Source organism: Mycotypha africana (assembly GCF_025528875.1).
Source record: "Mycotypha africana strain NRRL 2978 chromosome Unknown BDF20scaffold_5, whole genome shotgun sequence".
NCBI lineage: Eukaryota > Fungi > Mucoromycota > Mucoromycetes > Mucorales > Mycotyphaceae > Mycotypha > Mycotypha africana.
This window is the reverse complement of record NW_026515729.1, coordinates 1,044,206-1,056,326: the sequence shown is the minus strand read 5'-3', so window position 1 is coordinate 1,056,326 and position 12,121 is coordinate 1,044,206. Positions and strand designations below refer to the sequence as shown.

The following is a 12,121-nucleotide window of genomic DNA, read 5'->3' as shown; positions in this document are numbered from 1 at the left end:
TTTCGATTTGATTTCGACTTTTGTTGGTAATGCCTGGATCTGATCAGTGATTAGTTGTCAAGGTCAAAGACCCAGAACCCCTCATTTTCGTTTAATTTTTTTTTTTTTTGATTCAGTTCCAAAATAGGAAAAATGAAAAAAGAAGACACCGCCTTTTCTGAACCCCGTTCAGGGCTTCAGTTTCACTTACTAATCATGGACGTGAGTTTTGATTGGTATATACATTACACAAAAGTTTGTATTAAAAAAGGTTGCCTGACAGCGAAATGAGAATTTTGGAAGACGCGTCAATTTTTTGCAGTTTTGACATTCAGCGTGTTTTTTCGGGGTGGTTTTTTTTTTTCAGTGTATTGTGTACCTTTAACTTTATCGCCTATCTCTCCCTCTATAACTTTTTGTAATTTTGCACCACAGTTCTATTTTTCCACAGACTCTTATCTTTTTTTTTTTTTTTGTTTGTTGCTGCATATCAGTTCTTATGTTGGCTAGGTCTTCTATTACTAAAAAAAGGGAACATGACCAGGAACTGAAAAGTCGATGCATCAGCATTTACCGAACACTTAAACAACGCTCTTTCGGCAGGGCTGTGAAAAGTAATGACGTCTTTCAATTGAAATTTCAAAGGGTTCTTCAAGCTCGATTCGCCTTTATGTTCCATCGTACTTACCTTTACCATCACTGTGTTTATTACATAAACCAATGTTATAGTTCCTTCGCGTCCTATATTACCGTATTTCAAAAATTCAAACAAAATGATATTTCAGTTTGTATTCCCTGACAGAGATCTGTGCACTCCATTTGCTTGTGATTATGCCCACCGAGCCATGGACGGTAACTTATTGGCCGTTGGCGATGAAGAAGGTCGGGTCTCGCTCATCAGAACGGACAAATCCAACGAACGACCCAACCTGGCATTCCATCAGTCATTCTATTGCCATCGACATGTCGTGACAGATGTTAAGTGGAGTCGTGACGATTCCATGCTGTTAACAGTCGCAAATGATAGACTAGCAAGACTGTGGGATACACAAACTTGTAGTATATTGGCTGAATTCCATGGACACCAAGACTTTGTAAAGTCAGTGAATTGGCACCCTATTGATCAACGTACGTAAAGAATCATTTTTTTTTCTGTTTTTTTGTACCTCTGACTACAAATGGACTTGGTTATAAAATTATTTCTTCTCTATTTTTAGATGTTTTTGTCACTACTGCTAAAGATGGGTCTTTTAGAGTGTGGGATACCCGGTACAATAGAAAGATATCAGAAACGACTGGTATGACTGAAACTGTACTATCTGGATTTAAAGCTCTGTCTAATTACTAATAATGATACATACTCTATGCAATAGATGATGCCAGCAAACTCATTCAATATGAGCCGGTGAAAGTAGTTGAAAATGCACATATACCTAAAGACAAAAAACCAACCAAAAAAAATGAAAAATCATCCCATATCCGTTCAGTCACAAGTGCATTGTTCTTGCCTTATGACACGCAAAAAGTCATTTCAAGTGGATGCACGGATGGTACCATCAAATTATGGGATATCCGATTCGGACGAACAGCGAGTGTACTAGAATCAGCGACATTTATCAGTCCTAGTGGGAAATTAATAGGCATTACGGATATGAAGTTGGACAAAGCTGGTACTCGACTATTCTGTTCTTGCATGGATAGCAATATTAATATGTTTTACATCAACAATTTGAAAGAGCCAGCCAGGCAATTTTCGGACCCAAACTTCAGAGTCGGTAGCTTTGACGTCAGGATTTCTTTATCGCCAGATGAAGAGTATCTACTGTCAGGTTCAATAGATAGTAGTGCTTACGTGTGGCAAACAGAGCATTGCAAAGAGAAACCATACGTGTATGAAGGTCATCAAGACAAAGTAACGAGTGTTTGTTGGAATAAGCGCACTGTTGACCAGGTATTTTACAAGATCAATATCAATATTGTTAAACTGTCATAAAAACTTATGCATTTATTTGTCATCTGGTAGTTTGCAACTTGTTCTGAGGATTTCACAACAAGAATTTGGAAAATGGAAATAGAATAGCCACAACCTCTGATCTTATTTTGTACACATTTATCATCCATCTTAAATTATTCACATAACATATATACATTTACATATATATATATATATACCCTGACGCTCTTTTCAGTATAAATATCAACATTTTTGACAATGTGTCAATGATGCTTAACGATTTCGAAGAATATACAGTCTTGTTCTCCTCAACATGACAGCTTTAGTCATAACGAAATCTTCTCTTGTGCTGATGGCTTGCTGAATCTCTCCAATCAGTTTTGCTCACTTTTTCATTATCAAGTGTTCTCAAGAGTTTGCCGACAAGGTCTTGATCTATTCTGCTTTTTTTTTTTATATGCACTTCCATTATACTCATCAGACAGGACGCTTCTTGGTCTTTGAGTATGTCTCAATGATTTCGAAAAGATCCAATATGATATTTGAATTTGTTCTTTTATTACGCATACTTTGCTTTGATCTGATGATATTTAGTGATGCTGAAAGGAAAGATTAAATCACAGATTCAAAAATGGTCTTTGCGCATACAGAGCGTAGTCATTCTTAATAGCTATATAACAAGCTAGATTCTTTAAAAAGCCATTGTTTATGGTGGTCTCTCGAGACTTCTAATCGCGCATTCGTATATACAAGTAAATTTTATGGCAGCAATTCTTGTCTCTCAGTATACTGCCGTTTCCTTATCACGAAGCGGTTTAAGGCTTATAGCCGGTGATTGTAATATATAAATGAAACGCTATGTTAGTGTATTTTATAAGTGAAGAGCTACTTGTAATCAATCATTTTCCAATGCTTTATTATCCCCCTTTAATCATTATATAATTCATATCGGCTGAATACATCTGCACTGGTTTACCGTAGAATTCTCCTTCAGATTCGCTCCCCTCCCAAGCAGTCATGATTATTGATGCTTATAGTTTATGTCTCAGTGTTCTCATCGTCCCTGCACACAACTTTATGAAAAAGCGCAGAATCATTTATTAGCTAGATGCGGTAATGAGGATGATTGAGGTAGTAAATATGCGATACGATGTTATTCTATATCATGTTGTAGCTATTGTTTATTTCTACCTCCCCTAACAAATGAACAGTATTAAAAATTACACATCGAAACCCCATTTCTATGTATATATTATGTATTGTCAAATGTAGTAGTTGCTTTGGGTAACACATTGTCCAAGTATAGACGATATAACCATCAAGTTTCGCATAATCTAATTAATTGTCTGCCGTAGATGCTTTTTCTTCTGCTGGCAAATCTTCCTTCAATGTCGGCTTGTCAGTGTTGATAGCTTCGATTTCAGTTACAGCGCCATTGGCTTTATCGTTAGAATCGTTATTTTGAATGGCTTCATCTGTTGTGTTATCTTTTTCCATTGCTTCATCTTCTAACTTGTCTTTGTTGATTTGGATGACTGAACTATCTAGGTTATCTTGCTCATTTCCAGTCACAATGTCATCCTGAGGAACGTCGACATCTGTTTTGTCTTCTACAAATTCTTCTTCGACTCGTTCCACATGCTCAAAATCATTACTTTCCGGAGTGCGAGCTCCTTCATCCACTACAAGCTGTATTTTATCATCACCGTTACGAGGCTCCTCTTCACTTTGTTGTTGTTCTTCCTTAGCATCACCCTCATTGTTGTCTTTAGATTCTGTCACTTTGTCGTTCTTCTCCGCTAGCATTTCTACTGCATTTTCCAATTCTTTTGCTAGAGCTTCCTTAGCCAAACGTTCCTCCTCTTCTTCTTCACGTTGTCGTCGTCGGGCTTCCTCTTGTGCTACTTTTGCTTGCTCCTCTTCTGCTTCCCTTTCCTTTTTCTTTCTAGCCTCTTCCTTTTCAAGTGCAAGACGTTCAGCTTCTTTCTCCTTTTCTAATTGTGCCGCCTTTTCTTTTCTTATTTCTTCCCTTGCTGTGGCCGCCTCTTTAAGTTGAGCGTTGACGATATCTAATCGACGGAACAAGCTTTCAATAGACTCTATAATGGTGCGTTTTCTATTTCTGACGTTCGCTGCTAAGCGCTCTTCATGCTCATTGGGTTTTATTGTAGGATCGTCACCTATGATAAGGACTAAAGGTCGAATGGCGTCTAATCGTTCCATGAGTCGTAACAAGAGCTCATTACTATGAGCGAGCGTATATTCTTTGTGCTTGAACGCTTTGTCGTCTTCGTTATGAATCGTGTTTTTGTCTACAGTGATAGAACGCATCGTTTTCTCCACGGACTCGGCTTCGGTTTTTATCTGCTCAAGAGTTCGTAAAGCAGCACGCTCAGCCTTCTTGCCCGCTTTTCTGCGTTTGACCTTCTTATCATCCTCAACGATATAATAGGCAACGCCTGAACAAAAAACTGCTAGAGAAAGTGCTGCTGCCCCGTATATCCATGCTGAGCGGCCATTCTTAGGATGGTGGTCCATGCTATCTATCGTAAGTCAGAGTGAGGGGTAAAAAATAAAAAAAAAAGTGCAAGGGTCTTCATGCCACCACACCAGTAAAAGGAACAAAAAAGATTGCGGAGGGACAAGCTAAAAATAGGCCTAAACGGGAATTGCAGAAAAAATTGGATTTTTGTTTTCTGCCTGCCTGATCCTCTTGCATCAAGAAAGGCGAACGTTACTATCTTGTATCCAGTGCTAAACTGACTAAGTTTAGCAGTAAATGATTGTTTCAAACAACTGATGAAAACGTCAGAAGAAGTATCCATTAACTCATGGTCGAAAAGTGCATCTCGAACTTTGTTCACTAGAGGTAACACAAATTCAGATTTCTTTTCTCATCTAGATAAACTTAATTAGCTTACAATGACCTGAGATAAAGTGGGCTACAATGGTTCTTGGCTGTTTTCCAATCCCCAAGTAAAACTTCCTTGCGTCAGCATTCGAAAGGAGATTGCGTTTATACAATCAAAATGATGCCATAAAGCTTTTGTTGGACGCGTCGTCTACTAAGGCGCTTTATTCAGTTTTATCAGCATTCGTCATTAAAACCAATGCGTCACTTCCACAACTATTTTCGGGAAAGTTTATGGCATTGAACCTTGATTCAATGATCAAGAGTATCCTGAGCAATCCTGGTACGATTAGATGGCCTCTCTACTACCAGGATTCTATAAGATCTTCAAAACTATCCATTATATCGCTTGTAGTAACTTTGTAGTAGCCTATACATTTTATTGCTCTCTATGATCTAACTCCTCAACATCAATATCACTAGTAAAAGGGACATTGATCACAGCGGCATCGAGACGGCATTTTGTTTTTATATGGCGAGGTGTTGTTGATTTCATAACTGATCATTATTGTCCCTTTCATTGATTTGGTAGGTTGCCGTTGAAACGGTGGAGGAAGAGTCAAGATGACTTTGGCTCGATCGTATGAATAGGAACAAAGATGATACAGTGGTTATGCTGAATTTCACAGCATTGTACAATGTAATGCACGGCATGCTGAACAGGCTTCGGATACATATCTGTCTTCTTAAGATAGAAAAGGGGAATAGGAATGGCAATTTGCTTTAACGATAAACTTTCCAAGCAATTTTAACGTACATATTTAGCCAGCGATTCAGCACATCTATGATAGCAACCAAAATAGTTACATTCCTACCCTTGCTGTATAAGGGAACAATCATAAGCTCTATAATCCAGTTAATTGTGTAAAGACCTACGCTGCCGCGAAAGTTTGTCTAATCATAGTTTGCTCGATTCACATCCTATCTGAACTTTTCTTTTCTTGAAGGATGAATTTTTGCTATTTTATTTCTATAGGTAAAATATACCATTTAATGGGCGGCATATCTAGGCTTTTTCTAGCACAACGTACTGATCGATAAGAAATTCTATTAGCAATGGCATACTCTTCGCTCAGAATTTTCCCTTTTTAAAGCGTGCACTACAATGAGTAAAAATGATGCATAAAAGCAGTAGCTGGTCTATATGCTGCAACAGGTAAGTACACCAAGTCAAACTTGCATCTTTTCACCTTTACAATGACGAATGAGGAGCAAACAACTAATGACAGGTATTTTATATGCTTATTGATGAAGGCAAAAATACAACAGAACATATCAAAGGGAACAGAAGGCGTAAAAGAAGTTACCGAAATTCAAATAGCCGCACAAGAGCAAAGTATGCAGAGAAGAAAGCAGCAATAAACAAAGCTTTGTGAAAATACTGAGTGAGACGTTAAGGAATGGAACAGAAGCAAATCGAAGTAGCGAAAGTTTCTACAGAGACAAAGGTACTTGCTGGTAGCTCTTGGAAACGTGGCCGAGCTCAGCAGTTTAATAGAGGTCTTTCCTACGCATGTTTAGTTTTTCTCATATATGCTTAGGTTTACAACACCTATACGATCATAGATATGAATGATATCAAAATTTCTAAAGGATCCTTATTCTACATTACCAAGATGTGATATTTGAGGCAAGTAATAGAGAGAAGTTGCCATAGAATCTCGTATCTATTATTCTGGAACTGTTATTCGCCCTGATTCACAGCTGATTAAATGCCAAATCTATTTCTATTAAATTTTCACGATTTTACGAAAAAGATACAGCAAAAAATGTGCAGTGGTGGAAACTTTATAGTCAGCAGAGATTGAAAAAAGTTGTTTATTGTCGTGGTATAGAACAATGGAAAAAAAAAAGATCTACAGACACTATTTACATATAATCATAACCTGCACCACTTCTTGCTTTGACGTGCTTTTTACCTTTCTTGTGCTTTTTAGATTTTACACCATCATCAGCGCCCAAATTAGCCTGGACCATAGCTAAACGTTCTTTTCTACTCATAGGCAGGGGTGTACCATCGTCAGCTAGTAACCGTTGATGAGGGAACATGGTCACCCTACCGCCTGTCATAGCACCTGCTGTTGCTGCTATCTTTTTACTGCTACCACTGATATGAGGCCTTGATAAATGCTTTTGAAAGAAGGCTTTATCGACAGCATCCGTCTTAGATCCAGCTTGTGTTTGAGTGCCATCCGAAGGCGCAACGTAATTTAATGCAGTTGCTGGCACTCTTGTGGTGGGAGCTAGTTTTTTCACAGTTTTCAATGCTTCTTGATGTGTTTCTCTGTTGAAATCGTCCGGATCCTCACCAGGAGGAGGATGACAGAATAATAATTTACCCTAAAGAGGTGAAGCGATGTTGAGCATCTCGGCCAAATAACTAACACTTACAGTCTAAATACTTACATTCACATAATCTTTAAGAATATATCTGGCAGCACGCGCCTCGTCCGGTGTACCTTGACTTGAACGGAAGTAACCTCTTGCTATAGCGTATGTTGAACAAAGTTCAGCGCTGGTTGGAATACCAGTACCGCCATCTTCAATAGGTACTGTACGTATACGGATACCATAGGTATTTTCGAGGACTTCTTTAGGAATACGTTTTGCAACTAAGCTACAAGGGCCCGAATGCTCGCGCAATTGGTCAATAGGTAAAACACCATTACAAACTTGATCTGCTTTGGTGGTAGAGAAAGTAGGGAAAACCAAACCGGGGCAATCACAGAGTACAAGTGAAGAAGTCAAATGAATGGTTTGGAAATGCTTTGTTTTACCAGGCGTTGATGATACAGAGACACGCTTTTCACCGATGAGAGCGTTAATGGTACTGGATTTACCAACGTTAGGATAACCGACTAGACCAATGGTTATTCTTCCATTTGACTCACCATTTTCGTCTACAGATTATTTTTTTCCCCGTAACGATCAGTGTTAGTACACATAAATAAAGATCACTCCTTTTTACTATATCAATTCAATCTACCTTTCTCAATAGGCGTCTTTTCAATTAAAAGATCCAATAAATCAGTGGTAGTTCTGATGCGAGTACGTTCGTCTTCATTTTCATCAACTGATAATTTTGATAAATCCGCCCCAATTTCCTTCACATTATTTCCCTTGGTATCTGCTGTATCTTCTCCTTCATCCTCTTCTTCTTCCTCGCTATCCTCTTCATCTTCAATGGTCTGGCTTTTAGCCTTTTTCAAGGCAGCTTCCATCTCTTTCCGTTGTTGCTCTTCTTGCTCCTCTTGCATCTTTTTCGCCGCCAAAGCTGCTGAGAAGAAAGTATACTTGATACCACGTTCATCAAAATAATCTGCCCATTTTTTTCGTTGTTCTATATTCAGAAAATCAGCTTTATTGATCAACAACAGATTCTCCTTCTCTGCATCTACTTCTTTCACGTATTTCTCTAAATCGGCAGATCGGAAAAGTAAAGGATTACGAGCGTCGACAATCTGCACAACTAACTGTGAACGTTCAATGACACGCCACAGCTGTCGCCATACTTCCAAATTTTTTTCAAAGGGAGTAAGTAAAAGCCCTTCTTCGTCTTCTAAGGCGGCCATACTGCGACGCCAATCCAAAAATGCTTCACGTTCGTTGCGCTGCACTTGCTCTGCTGTCATGGCTTTTTCCCAGTGAGGTCTACGAGGGATAGATAATCGATCAACATTGGCTTCTTGCTTTTGTATACGTGCTTTTTCTTCTTGCTCGGACGGCAAGAATGGATTCTGATAATCGTTTTGAACGACTTTAACATTGAGACGTTCTATATCATGTATTGATGGGATGCATAATTCGAAAGTTATCATCATTACATTCCTCAAAAACAAAAGGTGTGCCTGCTTCTATATCTTTCGTTTCTCTTACCAGCCGTGAAGTCTGTTCCAGCAAGTGCTGCAGTGCTCAAGAAGGCATCCAAATCATTTTCTTGAGTAATACTTTGCATTTTGACCCATTTAGGTTCATTGCTTATATCAGTTGTATGCTACGCAAAAGAAAAAGAGAATCTTTTGTTGGCTCCTTGAACAATCCAATGAAAAATGTAAAGTACTTTTGTTTATATTTATTTACAAGTTTGCCTTCATCAATTCCAATAGCCTTTTGGCCTTGAAAACGAGATTTAATGACGGCTCTGCCAAGAGAACTAGTTTGCTTCTTTTTAGGTGGCATATTCTATAATACTTTTATACAAAGGGAATTAAATAAAAAAAGATTAAAAAAAGAGAGACAAAAAGGGAAAATTCAAGCAACCAGAAAATGCTCCATTTCGCAATTGAACGAGCGGTAAGTAAAAACCGTCGTTAAAAAGCCACTGCAGATCATAAAGATTAGCTAAGCATTTGATTACTGCGTAACACTTCCAATCGAGATGCCTTATACAATAAACATTAATAAAAATAGTACTTTTATTGGTTTATATATAAGAGGTTGAATTAAGACAATCAATAAATAGAGTTGATGAATTCCCTAACATGAGTATGTATATCTACATGCCAAATAATGTAGTTGTATGATAAGTTAGTTGTTGCTTCTGCCATCTGGCATTGTTTAATATCTTTCGTGTTTAATATTATTTATCTTTTGACAATTGTTGATGTGGAATATGCTCATATATTTCATCGATGCTACGTTTTCTCTGATGTTGTTGCTGATTATCCACTTCCTCAATATCATCAATATTATCTGGCTGTGCAATTTCAGGAAACGCTTGCAACATTCCTGTTTCGGCCATACCAGTTGCTGTTGTGATAGAGGATTTTCTGCTACTGATATTATCAGAGGCCTTTGCGCTATCGGGATTGGATGGCGCACTTTCTTTCTTGATAGAATTGTTCTTCACCACAAAAGAAATAATGCAAGCTACTGCAGACATGGCGAGCATAATATACCAATTAAGTTTGAGAGCATCGACGAAGCAGTGTATAGCGAAGTCAAAATATTCAGCAGGTAAGCCATGTTGTACAAATTCTTGGTTAGAGAGCACTTGTTGAACCAACGGTGGAGGAAGTCTCTGAGGCAAAGTTTTAGCAAGTGTAGAGTTAAGAACAGCGGAAGAGATTGCAACACCTAACGCGCCACCTAAAAGACGACTAAAATTGGCTAGACCAGTAACTATAGCGATATCTTTGTTGTCGACAGCGGCTTGAATAGCAATGATGGAAGAAGAGAACATGAATCCAAGACCAGCACCAGCAATGACGGTCGTTCCATAAATTTCAGAGAAATTGGTGGTTTCGTCATAAAGAGCGAATAAACCAGTGGCTAAGGTCAGCAAGGTAAGACCCAGAGGCATCAAAGGCTTATAAATACCAAACTTGGAAATAAAGATACCAGAGCCAGTAGAAAAGCATGAAATCAACATTTGCATTGGAAACAAACGAATGCCTGACCACATGGCTGTATCTGCGCGGACAATCTGAAAATAGACGGGCAAGTAATAAACTACACTAAAGAAGGTTATACCGAAGAACCAATTGGATGCTAAAACGCCAGATACAGAACGATTACGGAACAGTCGAAGAGGCATCAAAGGCTCAGGGACCTTATGTTCTACCCAAATGAATACGCCAATAAGAACCACGACCAGTACTAAAGGAACAACAACGCCAGGATGATTCCACGGGAAAGTTTGACCACCAAAATTCATGGCTAACAAAAATAGTGTAGCAGCGCTAAGAACCAGGATAGTTCCGATGTAATCAATACGCTTTAATTTCGAACGGAGACTGCCTTTAGGAACAGGTAACTTTAAGCAAAAGAGGATGACAGCTAAAGCTACTGCACCAATAGGCAAACTGGAGAACAGATGTACAATTAGCAAATAGCTCGGTATGACAAAAGTCATTGTATGCTACTATCTTACTTGATATAAAAGTTCCAACGCCAAGTTACGTAATCGGTGAAGCTTCCCTATTGTATGTCGGATCGACAAATGGTTACATTAATACAAACACATATCGCTCGGTCACTTCTGAAAAACGGAAAACAGAACTTACACCAATCAGAGGACCAAAAACACTAGCTAATGCAAAGACTGCATTAACCAAACTATAATTTTGTCAGAACGAACGGTTATACACGAATTAGCTGATCTTGTATACAGTATTATAATCAAATTCTAATTTTACCCTTGGTAATTGCCTCTCTTTTCCAAAGGAACAATATCAGCAACGATAATGAAGACCTACACAAGTTCGTTGAGATAAAGATGAATGAAGTATTGAAGCCAACTTTACTATCCTTACCATTGAGAAAATGCCTGCTCCTCCAATACCAGCAATTGCTCTACAAATAATCAACCAGATCATATTCTAAATTTTATACGTTTATTAGTTTTCTTCTTTTTGATTTGTTTAGCCTATTGAAATCATCAACTTACTTTAGCAACAGCACATAGTAAAGACCCTATCAAGAAGACTACAATACCAAAAATCAACACCCACTTTCTACCAAAAATATCAGAGAGTCTGGCAAACATGGGCTCTAATAATCAGCAAAATAGAGAAAATAAAAAGCGTCAATATAAAGAGTGTGGAAAATCGTGGTTGCGGAAATCAATCACGTACGAAATGCATCAAATGTCAAAATATATGCTGTAGCAACCCAAGCAACAATGCTTGTTGCATTAAAATCAGATCCAATTCGAGGTAAGCAAGTTGCGACAATCGTACTATTTAGATGAATCAAGATACATCAAGTAGAGAACACTGTTATTATATATCTCTTTTTCTATAAAAAAAAACAACGTTGAACAAACTATTCTTTACCCATCAAGTGCAGACAAAAACAAAGCAAGTTGCAAACCAAAAAATGTGAGAAAAATACTCTGCTTTTTCTCTCCTTCTTCTATACTTTCATTCGCTGTACTTGATATTGTTGGTTGTTTGGATATCGGTAATTGATCGTTTTGCTGTTGTTGCTGTTGCAGTGCATAGCTTGAATTTTCTACTTTGTGCGAAGTCTCGTCGGCACGACCGACAGCATTCTGAGGGGTTTGAAATTCTCCATTAGCAGTATGAATGGACGTATTATTCAATATAGGCACAGCTGAAGGTCTCCGTCTGATGAGATTTTCTTCAATCGACTGCATACTATCATTGTTGTTATCACTCGACTTTGTTCGTGTCTTGTCAAAACTGGACATTCTATTCGTAAAGCGCGAATTGCTCGTAGTTTATGTATTACAAAATCAATTTAAGGAATGAATTAAAAAAAATAAAGAGTATGGAAGTAAAAACGCAGGTATAATGGGAGAAATGAAAAAAAGT

The 12,121-nt window shown here is 38.1% G+C and overlaps 4 protein-coding genes across 4 annotated transcripts; 1 reads left to right on the top strand and 3 right to left on the bottom strand.

Moving 5' to 3' along the window:
- Positions 1-752: 752 nt before the first annotated feature.
- Positions 753-2,059, top strand: BDF20DRAFT_912985 (WD40-repeat-containing domain protein; the record flags this gene model as incomplete). Its single annotated transcript, XM_053084011.1, has 4 exons — positions 753-1,107; positions 1,197-1,277; positions 1,353-1,930; positions 2,003-2,059. The coding sequence occupies 4 exons, from the start codon at positions 753-755 to the stop codon at positions 2,057-2,059; spliced, it is 1,071 nt and encodes a 356-aa protein (XP_052936340.1).
- Positions 2,060-3,271: 1,212 nt separating this feature from the next.
- Positions 3,272-4,471, bottom strand: BDF20DRAFT_912984 (uncharacterized protein; the record flags this gene model as incomplete). Its single annotated transcript, XM_053084010.1, has 1 exon — positions 3,272-4,471. One exon carries the CDS (start codon positions 4,469-4,471, stop codon positions 3,272-3,274), a length of 1,200 nt encoding a protein of 399 aa, XP_052936339.1.
- A 2,148-nt stretch (positions 4,472-6,619) lies between these two features.
- BDF20DRAFT_869260 (uncharacterized protein) lies at positions 6,620-9,225 on the bottom strand. Its single transcript, XM_053080988.1, has 5 exons — positions 8,925-9,225; positions 8,721-8,838; positions 7,831-8,619; positions 7,251-7,744; positions 6,620-7,184 (listed from the first exon to the last, which is right to left on the bottom strand). Exons 1-5 carry the CDS (start codon positions 9,021-9,023, stop codon positions 6,714-6,716), a joined length of 1,971 nt encoding a protein of 656 aa, XP_052936338.1. The 5' UTR covers positions 9,024-9,225; the 3' UTR covers positions 6,620-6,713.
- Positions 9,226-9,423: 198 nt separating this feature from the next.
- Positions 9,424-11,943, bottom strand: BDF20DRAFT_819208 (major facilitator superfamily domain-containing protein; the record flags this gene model as incomplete). The annotated part of the gene is made up of 8 exons (XM_053077443.1): positions 9,424-10,648; positions 10,717-10,763; positions 10,850-10,901; positions 10,982-11,037; positions 11,099-11,164; positions 11,233-11,336; positions 11,420-11,523; positions 11,621-11,943. 8 exons carry the CDS (start codon positions 11,941-11,943, stop codon positions 9,424-9,426), a joined length of 1,977 nt encoding a protein of 658 aa, XP_052936337.1.
- Positions 11,944-12,121: the final 178 nt, after the last annotated feature.